Source organism: Neoarius graeffei, chromosome 14, assembly GCF_027579695.1.
Source record: "Neoarius graeffei isolate fNeoGra1 chromosome 14, fNeoGra1.pri, whole genome shotgun sequence".
NCBI classification, from domain to species: domain Eukaryota; kingdom Metazoa; phylum Chordata; class Actinopteri; order Siluriformes; family Ariidae; genus Neoarius; species Neoarius graeffei.
The window spans coordinates 12742027-12755659 of NC_083582.1; the positions used below are offsets into that span (position 1 = coordinate 12742027).

General features: G+C 42.0%; 1 protein-coding gene across 6 annotated transcripts in view; it reads right to left on the reverse strand.

Annotated features, from left to right (window-relative positions):
- Positions 1-2708: 2708 nt before the first annotated feature.
- aclyb (ATP citrate lyase b) overlaps positions 2709-13633 on the reverse strand; it is a 61474-nt gene continuing 50549 nt past the window's right edge. For 5 of the 6 annotated variants that reach the window (XM_060939303.1, XM_060939304.1, XM_060939307.1 and 2 more), the window contains 11 exons: positions 12190-12271; positions 11934-12044; positions 11286-11413; positions 10641-10734; positions 10211-10365; positions 8406-8556; positions 5348-5491; positions 5106-5219; positions 4797-4879; positions 4630-4706; positions 2709-4382 (listed from right to left, as the gene is read on the reverse strand). In XM_060939303.1, the coding sequence (XP_060795286.1) occupies positions 4288-4382; positions 4630-4706; positions 4797-4879; positions 5106-5219; positions 5348-5491; positions 8406-8556; positions 10211-10365; positions 10641-10734; positions 11286-11413; positions 11934-12044; positions 12190-12271 (1234 nt within the window). In that variant the 3' untranslated portion in view covers positions 2709-4287. The remainder of the gene's footprint in view (positions 4383-4629; positions 4707-4796; positions 4880-5105; positions 5220-5347; positions 5492-8405; positions 8557-10210; positions 10366-10640; positions 10735-11285; positions 11414-11933; positions 12045-12189; positions 12272-13633) is intronic. The other variant, XM_060939305.1, reaches the window with a different exon arrangement.

A 13633-nucleotide genomic window follows, 5' to 3' on the forward strand; every position in this document is an offset into this window, starting at 1 on the left:
GTTCTATGGGTTGCCATAGAATGGCAATGATTTTAACAAAATTCAAAATGGCGGAAAATCCTCAAGGCAGAATATGACGTCATAGGGTGCGATTGATTCGTCTTGACCCAAGGATTCCAGCGACAGTGGAATTTTGTTTCTACCCAAAGCGTATCATGAGATATGAACCAAAAGACGTTTTTCCTAGTTATAGCGCCCCCTCGCGGCCAATTTGTTCCAAATGTTTTGTGGGCCTTTGTGGAGGGGTGGGGCATAATGCCACCAAGTTTCGTTAAGATACGCCAAAAGGCGGCCGATGTATGACCACACTTCCTGTTTCGCGTCTGCGCAGCCAAATTTGATTGGCTGCCACGGCCAAAAACTTATGAAATTCAAAACACTGAGCATAACTTTTGTGTGGCTTGGTCCACTTATCCTATGCACCAAGTCTGCGAAAAATTGGTCAAAAATTGAGGGAGAAGAAGCATTTTAATTGATTTTCACAAAATTCAAAATGGCGGGCAAAATATCCTGCGGCAAATGACATCATAGGGTGCGTTGGATTCGGCATGGCCCAATGATTCCAGTGATACCAAGTTTTTGAAAATCGGACGTACGGTTCAAAAGTTACAAGCAGAAATGTACTTGAAACTTTCACCTGCTGGTGGCGCTAGAAGATTGGGGGTGGGGACCTGAAATTTCTTGAAGGCTATCATGAGACTGTCTAGAATGTGGGTGCAGACCACGTTTTGGGAAAATCCGACTAAATTTGCAGAAGGAGAAGCATTTTATTGATTTTCACAAAATCCAAAATGGCGGAGATTCTGTTCTGGTGTACATGACGTCATGGGGTGCGTTGGAATCCTCTTGGCCCAAGGATTCTAGGGATACCAAGTTTTTGACAATCGGGCATACGGTTCAAAAGTTACAAGCAGAAATGTACCTCAAATTTTGACCTGTTGGTGGCGCTAGAGGGTTTGAGCTGGGCATCTGGATTTTTTTGTGGCGAGTCCTGGGATAGACTAGAATCTGTGTGAAAAAATTGAAAACATTCCTATGAAGGCTGCCGAGATATGAGCTCACTTCCTGTTTGGCGTCTTTGCAGACGCGTTTCATTGGCTGCTGCGGCCAAATAGGTTTAAATTTCAAAACACTGAGCATAACTTTTGTGCAGCTTCGTCCAATGATGCCATGTACCAAGTCTGGGAAAAATTGATCACAAATTGAGGGAGGAGTAGCAATTTAAGTGATTTTAACAAAATTCAAAATGGCGGAAAATCTACCAGGTGGAATATGACGAGATAGGGCGATTTGGATTCGATTTGACCGAAGGACTCCAGAGATACTAAGATTTTGACGATCGGACGTACGGTTCAAAAGTAACAAGCAGAAATGTACTTCCAACTTTGACCTGTTGGTGGCGCTAGAGAGTTTGAGGTGGTGAGCTGAAATTTGCTGAGAAGAACCTTGAGGCAGCCCAGAATCAGTGTGCCAAATTTCACAACCTCTCGTCAGACGGTTCTATGGCTTCCATTGAATTTCATTGATTTTAACAAAATTCAAAATGGCGGAAAATCCTCAACTCAGAACACGACGTCATAGGGTGCGATGGATTTGTGTTGACCCAAGGATTCCAGAGATAGTGGAATTTTGTTTCTCCCCAAAACGCATCATGAGATATGAGCCAAAAGTCATTATTCCTAGTTATAGCGCCCCCTAGCGGCAAATTCATTCCAAATCTTTTGTGGGCGTTTGTGGAGGGGTGGGGCATCATGCCACCAAGTTTCGTTAAGATACGCCAAAGGGCGGCAGAGATATGAGCATACTTCCTGTTTCACGTCTGCACAGCCAAATTTGATTGGCTGCCACGGCCAAACGCTTGTGAAATTCAAAACACTTTTATGCGGCTTGGTCCAGTTATGGTGTGTACCAAGTTTGGGAGAAATTGGTCAAAAATTGAGGGAGGAGTAGCATTTTAACTGATTTTGACAAAATTTAAAATGGCGGGAAAACTATATGGGCGGAAAATGACGTCATGGGGTCCGTTGGATTCGTCTTGGCCCAAGGATTCCAGGGATACCAAGTTTTTGAAAATCGGACCAACGGTTCAAAAGTTACAATCAGAAATGTACCTGCAACTTTGACCTGTTGGTGGCGCTAGAGGTTTTAAAGGAGAGGCCTGAAATTTGCTGAGAGTAATGTTGAGACTGTCTAGAATCAGTGTGCAAAATTTCACAACTTTTTACCAGACGGTTCTATGGGCTGCCATAGACTCGCAGAGGCGCAAGAACGTTGAATAATAATAATAATAATAATAATAGGAAACAGTAGAAACACTATGGGTGCCTTCGCAGCTTGGCCGCCAATAAACTTAACAAGCAAACTAAATCAGCTTAATAACTTCCTCTAATTAATTTTGAAACCAGGTCAATTTTAAACTAGCCAGTAGGAAGCTAGTAAGCTTTTTTTTTTTGGACAAAAATGTTATTTTTCACCTTTGTTACATTCAGAATCCAAATTAACCCCAACCATCAAAGTGATACTAAACATAAGGTGACAGATGACTAAATTTCTCCTAAAGTATCCTAGTAGAAAAGTAATTTATAGTCACACCCCCTAGAACAAGCCCTTAAAAAGATCAAAACTTTAAAGTAGTGAGTCACTTATCCTGTGTGAATCACTCAGAATTACTACACACATCCTCCAGCCACATTACTGAAAACACAGCATAACCAAGAATGATTTTATTACATTGTACAATTACAATTTTTAGATGAATTAAAAAAAAGACAGCGGCAAAAAAAAAATCTGCTGGTTTTCACATTTAAATATAGTAACATAAAAACAGAGTCGTAGCAGAGAATCCAAGTCTCCCCCAAAACACACACACCAGGAAGTGACTTGTATATGATCAGAGAAGGATGCAGGTCATGCAGTCAGGCTGCTGAATGAGACACAGCCGACCTCGAGGGTGTAGAGTGAAGCTGTAACACATCAATACATTTTTCTCTCTCCCACACAAACAGATGTCAAATTGAATACTCTTCCAGTTTCAGTCACAAGCAAAACCTGACCTTAACACGCACAAAGCTAGGAGTGTGTGAGCCATTTTCATTATATTCATTACTGTGTAAAGCAGGGGTGTATGTAAGAAAAACATGGGTTCTTATTGTTAAACTAAAAACAACCATTTCCTTTCAGTAACAGTTCAATTTGGCCGTATCCCAGTCCTGCTTTTAACTCGCGCTCGTTCACTTCCCTTCACAGTGAACTGCAAAAGCAAAATTACAAAGAATGCTTTGCTTTAATCTGACAATTTACATTTATCAAGCTAACTAGCTATCAAAGACTAGCTAATAGGAAGCTAGTTATCATAGTTAGCAAGGCTACTAGTCATCAAGCTGGTCATTACAGTAGCTTCCTATTCCTAATACCATTCTAATCAGCTAGTGTAACTAACTAGTTTCAAATCACACACAACAGTTTTTTGCAAATTGCCTAGCTTGAGAACTAGTACGCTTGCTAACAGGCTACTGTGAAAATTGGACAGCTTTATAACTAGCTTCCTATTGGCTAATGTAATTAGTACAAGTAGTTACAAAACCAGTTATTACACAAGCCAATAGGAAGCTATTTATCACAGTAATTAGCAAAAGTTAGTTCTGAAATTGCCTTGTAATCACACTAGCCAAAGTGATAACTAGCTTCCAATTAGCTCGAGTCATCAGCGAAACAGCTTATGAAACCTGCTAGTAAACTAGTTCTCAAGCTAGGTAGTTCAGAACAAAAACAGTTAGATATGAAACCAGCCAGTAATTATGCTAGTTAAATGGAAGCTAACAGGAAGGTAGTTAAAGCTGGCTAGTCAGCACAGAAGTTTGACAGCAAAGTTGACTAGTTCAGGCTAGTTAATCAGTAAAAGAGTTAGGAAACCAGCTAGTTATCAAGCTGAGTAGTTATCCGATAGCCTGTTAAGACAACTAATTATCAGGTTAAGTAATTAACGACAGTTATGAAACTAGCTGGTTGTTACACTAGTTAATAGGAAGCTAGTTAGCAAACCAGTTAGTCATCATGCTAGCAGGCTGCAATGATGCTGTAGTGTTCTTGCTTTGAGTTTGTGCGATGTCTCTAAAGCACACACGGTGTTCAGGGAAGTCAACTAGTTTGCGCGCATGAGCCGCAGCACAGAGACGCAGTGACGGGCATTAAATAAGTGTTCCCGAATCTTCATGTGAATATAAACGGCACATTTCATTTACCCTCCACCTCCAGTTTATGACGATTTAAACACAGCGGCCATGACCATCACATAGACATGTGCTCAGGAAGCACATAGGAGATATCATCCCACGGGTGGCGGTACAAGCCCTGTTTCAATCGCTTCTGGTCCAGGTAGTGACCTAGGGTACAGGGAACATGACCAAAAATGTGTTATCACAACTAGCTTGATGGCAGCATCCCAAATCACACACTAAACAATGTCAAAATTGCTTCCTCTAATACAGCATCCTCTGTTGGTGCACTAAATAGTGTTCATATGGTGGATTGAAACATAAGCCCATCATAACCAGGGCTGTTGCGTTCCATGTTTTGATACACTACAATGCAGTTTGTGACACAGCCCATGTTGTGTTTACTGTGCTGTACCGATAAAGCCCATGCTGCGTCCCAGAACAAAAATTCCGTTCAGAGCTCCGATTTCCACGAACTCATCCGCCTCATCTCTGAAATCACACACACACAAAATTACAAAATCACAAGCTCCTGCTGAACTGTGCTTAATAGTGCTCTTCAAAGGAGGGGTCCATGTTTACCGAGTGAATCCTCCACATGTTCGCAACAAATCTACAAATGCCACACCGATAAAACCATCCACATTCAGGATCAGATTCGGCTTCTGTAGCAGAAAGAGGTCAGGGAGTGAAAGGGAGACATTATCATTTGTTCCAGAAAGTATAGCACATTAATTAAATGCAAAAATTGTAACTTTCATTTTTAAAATAAAAAGTTACTGAAGCATTTAGAATAAATTAAAAAAATTATAATAAACAAGCAGCAAAACAAAACCCAGGACATAAATTAATTAACATGTTCAGGTGTGAGGGCCAAAGACAGACAGACACCTTGGAGGTGGTGATCTTCTCAACATCCAGAGCATAGTCTAGCAGCTGTGTGGCAGGAAAGTGCTGCTTCACAAAGTCCTTCAGGATCTGCACCCTCATATCCGGATTATTAATCTGACAACAACAAAGCGCAGAGGGGTGTGTGTATAACAACAACAACAACAACTCTATTCCAGAATTCAAATTATATTATGTGGCGTTAAGTGCGTCTTTGCACGCATTTTTATATAAATCTATCTCACCGATTTGACGCGGTGTCCGATGCCCATGATGAGTTTGCCGTCCTTCTTCATCTTGTTGACAAACTCCATGGGCAGCATGCCGCTGTCAAACGCTTTACTGAACTGTTTAGCAGCTGCATCTAGAGCACCACCAAACCGATCACCCTGTTGCACGCACGCACACACACACAGTCAAATAGTACCTTCTCTTAAAAAGACTTTGAGCTCAAACTCCTCTTTAGAGCCATCCTCTAAAAAGATGGAGCTCCTCATTCTCACTGTATAAACAAATCCTATTTCTGAGAGCGCTTGCCAACTCTAGCTTGGTAGTTAGCGAGACTGAGTGTGCCAGCTCGCAGAGAGATCCACGTTATGATGGAACACTCACTCTACATATCGCATGTTTTCATCCAACAAGAAGGGACAGAGTAAATTTTTTTTATGCTATGTCATCACCTGAGGCTATATTATGGCAAGAGCATTTCTAAAGGGTGTGTTACAAGTAAAATTATTAAAAACAAATTAAATTACAACAAATAATTAAATGAGATTTCAAAAAACAAAACAGACATTCTAACACTTTGTGGTGGTACCTTATTAAAAACAAAAGTATTTTGAGAGTAAAAGCTTCCCCTTGTGGCATTTAGACCAGGACACAGACCTCATCTCATCTCATTATCTCTAGCCGCTTTATCCTTCTACAGGGTCGCAGGCAAGCTGGAGCCTATCCCAGCTGACTACGGGCGAAAGGCAGGGTACACCCTGGACAAGTCGCCAGGTCATCACAGGGCTGACACATAGACACAGACAACCATTCACACTCACCTTCACACCTACGGTCAATTTAGAGTCACCAGTTAACCTAACCTGCATGTCTTTGGACTGTGGGGGAAACCGGAGCACCCGGAGGAAACCCACGCGGACACGGGGAGAACATGCAAACTCCGCACAGAAAGGCCCTCGCCGGCCACGGGGCTCGAACCCGGACCTTCTTGCTGTGAGGCAACAGCGCTAACCACTACACCACCGTGCCGCCCCGGACACAGACCTGTTTACCCCAAATTTGCCCTGTCAGTAGTTTTGCAGTATCTTGTCAGTAGTTTTGGTAAGCTGTCAGTAGGAATTTTACTGGGGTCCAATCTATGTATTGTATCGAAGACAAAAAGTAGAAAGCAGCCTATTAGATAATAGTACTCATTCAAGTTGAAAGTAAGTGATAGATTACATGAACAAAATTTAAAAAATTAAAATCTAGCACTGGTCTTATTTTTTCTGTCAAGTTAAGCACCTGTGAGAACCAAAAAGCAAACCCATGTAAGATTCTAGATCTGCTCCATAATCCTCATATTACCAAGCCTAGACTCTAAGGTCTACTTGTTGACTCCTCATACATTTCATTATTTCAGTATCTCTGAAATAACCAGAAGACTAGCAGTAATACTTATTTAGGATGCTACAATAATAAAAAATATTTCAGAGACCATACTATGCTCTAATAGGCTACTTAATACTTGATTGGCAGCTATACTGATCTCACACTCTTTACTAACAAATCACAAGTCATTGATACCTGGCAACTTGACAAAACAAGAAAAAAAATGTCATCAAAAAATTTTAATTTCAAGTTAACAAAGTTTGACATTGGTTAATAACTGAACATGCATTTATGGCAACTCAATTATGGCATTCAATGCAACGTACGGTAAACGTGGCTTAAACGTGATTAAACATGGCCGCGCCCATGACTATACGATCGATGTTCGATTCCCACAATAAATATGATTATAAAGTAAGTCATGAACAGGGTTTTTCCTAGAAAAATTTAGTATGAGGGCGCTCACCATGGCGAGGGAGCGAAGCGGGGGGTGGAGATGGTGCCGGTTGTCCCCCACCGCCGTGCAAAGCCTTTGAAAAATGCTCCAATGGGACATTGAGGCTATCTGAGAGGGAAATTGTAACAAATTGTCTGTCAACATTGAAAACGAAAGTAGTAGTCATCTTCTGCCCCGGACAGTCTTTGGCTTTCTTCCGCTTCGTGCCGCGGGATGACATCTTTAAATGCCCACGTGTCAACAAAAACAACTCGCGAACTACTTCTGTCAAAAGCTCCCGCGCCGGTGGGTGAAAGGTCATTCAGTCTCGAGAAATCTCGCTCTACAAGTCAGCTGACCTTGTATGTAACCCATGTCAAATCTCGCGAGAGCAGCCGCGACAAGTAAACAACTAAACATGGCGCCTCAGTCTGGAAAACGCCAATTCGGATTGTTTTTGCACCGTCTGGCGGTGTATCTACTATGATTGGAATATTTTTGGAGCAATTATAACGTATTTGATGATCAGACACATTGTCATGTAGTGTTGCTGGGATGTTTTCACGGAGTCGGTAAGGGGGCGCACGCCGAGAGTAAGAGGGCACAGCACCCCTGTTCCCCCATTTAGACGAAAGCCTGATGAAACATTTGGCAACATTTCGGCCATAAATCGTAGTTTTTGGACAAGAATTCGTAGTCCGTATTTTGTTTTGAAAAATCGTAGGAACTACGGACAAATCGTAGGAGTAAACAGGTCTGAGGACAGCAAAGTAAAATATGCTTGATTGTCAAAAATGTATTACAAAAATGGCATGATGGAGATTTTTCACTACTTTAATTAAAAACAAACAAACAAAAAACCCCATGAGTGAGCCTTGAATGGCCAATACGACCCCTGGGATACACCATGTGATCATGTCTGGTTTGAAAGGAGGATAAGTGTCTTGTTGATGGCAAGATTGATTTTGTACGTTTTGTTTTCAGGACATTCGTCCCATGTAGTCTGCCACTTCCTTAAAATATAGGATGCCAGCGTAGGTCTGAGGTTCAAGTCTGGGATTCTACATTCAGTAACCTTTTAAGGTCACATTATCTACCTGCTCATCCAACAATCAAGAAAATACAAAATGGCAAAACAGAGCATCAGAATTTTTCCTTGCTAATATGACGACATAACAATGCACTGTCCATAACCACACCCACAAACCATGCATGTGGATGTGAAGCACAGTGGAACAGCAGTGCTGTGCGTGTTGTGTAGGACGTACGATGGTGAGCAGGCCGGACGTGAGGCTGGAGACGAGGTCTTTCCCGGCACGGGCACACACAATGGTGTTATGGGCTCCGGACACAGCGGGGCCGTGATCTGCTGTCACCATCAGACACATCTCAATGAACTGACACGCGTAACGGGGCAACCTGCCATAACACACATACCAACAAAACTCACTGTTCCATCTTTATATAAATATGTGCTTCTATTCTTTTTTTTTCCTTCCCCTGAGGCTATGGTTTTCAGTTTAGTTAAACAGTGGACCGATGTTTACATGGCCTATGTTGTTCATCCGTCGTTTGCAACGATGACCAACAGCATCATTTGTGACAAGCAAGACGATGTGAATGATTTACTGATGAGTTGATGTGGAGGTGCGGTGGGTTCTTTGATGGCTGATGAGACCAATACGAGCATGGAACTTCCTTTGGCAGATCAGGCACACAAAGATGGAGTAAGCTGGCTGTGAAGAGTTGGATGATCTACTCTTCCTGGCTTGTCTCTTCAGTTGCACATCTCGGATTCTTCTCTTCATAAGCCAGACAGCCTCGGTGGATTGCAGAGCGCCATGACGAGCGTTGTTGAGCAACCTGCTCCCAGTTGTCAGGATTTATTCCCATGTCTTCGAGTGACACTTTCAAGCCGTCCTTGAAGCGCTTCTTTGGTCCTCCACGCGTTCTCTTGCCTCTGAACAACTCGCCATAGAAAAGTTTCTTGGGCAGACGACACTCCTCCATGCGCGTTAGGTGGCTAGCCCACCAAAGTTGTGATTTCTTGAGAATGGTGTGCACACTGATGGAATTTGTTTGACCCAAGACTTCTGGGTCAGGTATTTTGTCCCGCCAGGTGATCCTGAGGTGCTTTTGGAGACAGTTGAGGTGGAAGCAGTTCAGTTTGTGCATGACGTTCATAGGTGGTCCATGTTTCACATGCATACAGGAGTGATGTCAGTACTACTACATTGTAGACTCTTAGCTTGGTGTCACGTCTCTCCCAGACTGAGTTTCTCAGGCGCCCAAAGGCAGCGCTGGCTTTTGAGATTCTCAGATCGACTATCACCGATGTTCGCCAAGCGGTTGATGGTACTGCCAAGGTATGTGAATCTCCCTGTGTTTTTCAGGGATTCTCTGTTAACCATGATGTTGGGCTCTTCGTACTGACCTGCTGGAGAGGGCTGGCAAAGGACTTCGGTCTTCTTCATGCTTATGGTTAATCCGAAGTTGTCACAAGTAGAGGCAAAGGAGTCCATGCTTTCTTGCATCAGCACTTTTGAGGATACACTTGGAGCACAATCATCTGCGAAGAGAAGGTCATGGGCTGGGTCTATTCTCACTTTTGTCTTTGTCTGGAGTTAGATTGAATACTCCGCCATCACTTCTGGATCTCATCTTGATGTCATCTTCTGAGTCGGAGTAAGCGTCGGTTAGCATGGCGGTGAAGATCATGCTAAATAGCACTGGTGCCAGCACACATTTGCTTTGTTTGATGCCACTGGTAACAGGGAATGCTTCAGAGGATTCTCAATCATCCAGGACACGAGCTTGCATGACATTGTGAAATTGCCTCACCATCTTCACAAACTTGTCGGGACAGCCAAACTTTGCCATAATGGCTCAGAGTCCATTGCGGCAGACAGTATCAAAAGCCTTTGTCAAGTCCACAAAGGTGATGTTTTCAGTCTAGTTACGCAGTGGACCGATGTTTACATGGCCTATATAGTGAATATGTTGTGCAATTAGGTACATAAACTGATTCTGTAGCAGATTCTGTAGGGATTAGGGATACTGCATGAGTGTGTACCTCCTTTGAAACCAGAGCAGGCCAAGAACCCCGCCTAAACCCATCTCCTCCTTGAAGACCTCAGTGATGGGCATGCCAGCATAGATCAGCTCCTGTCCCCGCTCATCACAGATACTAGTCATGAAGGAGGCTGGCTTACGGATCAGTCCCAGCTCCTACACACACACACACACACACACGTGGATGTTTATATTATTTAAAAAGCCTCATCACTTCCCACCCCTGTCCTATTTATTAACCATTAAATCTTGCAATCTCTGCTCTAAATTAGTCAAGCTCATCACAAACAACTGCATATCAGCAGGAAATAGTATTAATACAGTAACCGTGACAAAATGGTGCCCTGTGAGGTTAGTAATGTTCAGACACCCAGAGATCAAACTCTACACTGTGTATTAAAACAACAATACAAAAGATGTGAAAGGGTCACCCTGGCCCAGGAATAGTCCATCGGCACTGTGGGAGGAGGAACTTCCTGTGCTGGAACAATAACGCCACTCGCCACCAGATCATCATACACCGTTCTGACCAAATCACAACATGCAACACAACCTTCAGTTTTATAATATTTCACCAGATTTTTCACCAGCTCAGGAATTCCAACAGGATGAATAGAATGTGCTGAATTTCCAGGGTTTTACACAAACATTAGTAATTTTTCATTCAAACTTGAGAACATTACAAGTATTTAAAACAACTTAAAAGATTTCATCTTAGTCTTTTTTCTTAAAAACAAAATCTCAGTTGCTAAAACATCAAATTAGTATTTTAGCAAATTAATGTAGTCAAGAAATATATAAATCTTTAGCTCATAATAAGTTTAAAAACATTATGCCAACCTTTTTAGCAATTTCTAAATTCTTAGTTGAGAAATTTAGCTAAAATATTTAACGTATATTAATTGTAATATTTTAAGATTAATTTTTAGATAACTTTTTTACTACATTTGAAGCTTTTTAAAAAATTAAGTAGTTTTTCAAATCTTTTACAAATTACTATAAATCAGAGAAATTAGGATTGTTTCAGGCTTCAAAGATCCAGCTGTTCCAGGAATTGGTTTTAGATTATTTCAGACCTGATAACATCTCCGAGCTCATCAAAACTCCTGGGAACGTAAACTCCAGCCTCGTGGAGTGCCATGTTCTTCTCCACGGCTGTCTCGGAGGTCTGATTAGCGCACGCACCTGCGTGACCAAACTGTACCTGAAACACACATTACATGCATGTATGCATGGACGTACTTTTACACATTCTTTTTTTTTTATATAATTTCTATCCACATTTCACTAGATATGAGCAATTGCGTGCTCTGATTGGCTACTCTACTACTGGGATATCAGCTCGTACTGTGAGTAGAAAAAAACAAAATGGCAGAACGCATCATGTCAGATATAGATCACTTTATCAAGTATTTAAAAGAAATAGCATTTTTCCACAAACTGCTACCGTCATTTCGCCGGCTTGTTTACATCCTCAGTGGAAATTTTGTTGGACGTTTTTGTATAAACGTTATCAAATTTGCAAAAAATGCAAATGCTCCATTTCTCAACACACAGTGAATGTGGATAGAAAACAGTTATCCCACTCAATCTTGTCATACATGGCTTATAGCCAACTCAGTGCTACGTGCCTTGTTGGCCATCAGCTCATGTATGGCTTGATTTCGTAGAATAACTTAACTATATTTTAGATGCGCGCGCATGCACACACGTGTAATACTAACCTCAGAGGAGAAGAGTGTAGCGCAGGTACCAATACACCAGCACACTACAGGTTTAGTGAGCCTGCCCTCTTTAATGCCCTCACAGATCTTATACTCCTCTGTACCACCGATCTACACACACACAAAAAAAAAAAAATCAGCAGGCTGCATAGAGTTGCACATCTGAACCATAGGAAGTGACATCGTTATATAGTGTGAACACGTGTTTTCAGGAATGCAACACTGTTACCCATTAGTGCAGGTAAAACTGTCTCACCTCTCCGAGCACAACGATCATCTTCACCCCAGGCGTGTCCTCATAGCGCAGCACGTGGTCCATGAACGTAGAGCCGGGATACCTGCGTACATACAACAACATGCAGTGCTTCCCCTACCATCATGTGGGGGGAGGGGAGGGGCACTCCCCCCGCATACATTTTAAAAGTTCTACACGTTTTATTGTTCTAAAATAAACGTGAAGACTTAAAAATATGAGCTGTGGGGAGGGGTCCTGCAGGTGACCATCCTCATCCAGCAGCCCCCCTGTGAAGTGCCATCTAGTGGGCTGCAAACCCCCCCCCCCCAAGTAGAAGCCAATTTTTTTTTTTTTTTTACTCGTAGTAGGATACAATTACTGGGTTGCATCAGACATCACATTCACATCATTAAAGTATGTACGCAGAACCATGGCCTCACTTTCATTTATAAACACCTTGAGACCTCAAGAATGGCACAGGAATAGTTTTAAGCGTTAACAATAAATCTAATATAGTAATTTTTACAATTAAAGTGAGTTCTATAGGTAGCAGTCTGAGTGAATGACCTTGACATCAGTAACGTCACAACAGGAAGTCTATCGGTCTCATCGCCATTTCCGCTATACTAAAACACAGGATTTGTCTGCAACTCCGATCCTCTATTTTGAGCTAATTTATCGCCATGTCACGTAGATGTGTTTTTGCCCAGTGCAGCAACATGACAGAAGCTGGATTTACGGTGCAGTCATGGTCCAAGAATGCTCAAACTGCAAAGATTTGGACGCATTTTGCGAGAAATTCACAAGCACATTGGGCGGCTACAAAGTGGTCTCTCCTCTCCTCTGCACATTTTACTGAAGACTTGTATGAGACCTCTGATCTGTTGAGAAGCGTTGGCTATAAGCCTGTATTGAAAGAGGGTGCAGTATCAACAATTAAAATAAATACTTTTCTTGTAGTTTTTTTTAAAGGAAAGCGAGTTCAGTTGCACCAGTCCTCCCGGAGTGAGCCGAGGGTTGTTGCTAAAACCCGGGGATGGAATAGATCACTCAGGCAGTGACCTCCCCGCAGTTGTGACATCCCGTTCCATCCCAGGTTTTAACAATTGCCTGAGCCCAGCAGTAATGGTGGACTACACAGTATGAAAAGTGAATGAGTGGAGCAGCTGTCCGATTTCTAAACTGGATATTGCTGCCATCTCTCCCTTACATGGAAAAAGTGAATGAACAGAGAACTGAACGAACAACTGAAAGGTCAGATTGTTTCAAAAACAAATCAGCCTTCAAGAAGCGAGAAAACAGACGGGTAAGCTCAGATTCTCATTTGGATTAAAAAATAAAATACCCCCGTTGTTTACCTGCATTTAGATTAAAATACATGTAACTTGTATTGTGTTCAAGTTACCGGTATAAGATTATTTAATTTGCTTCAGAATGTGATTGTCTCAGTTCATCTGATTATTTA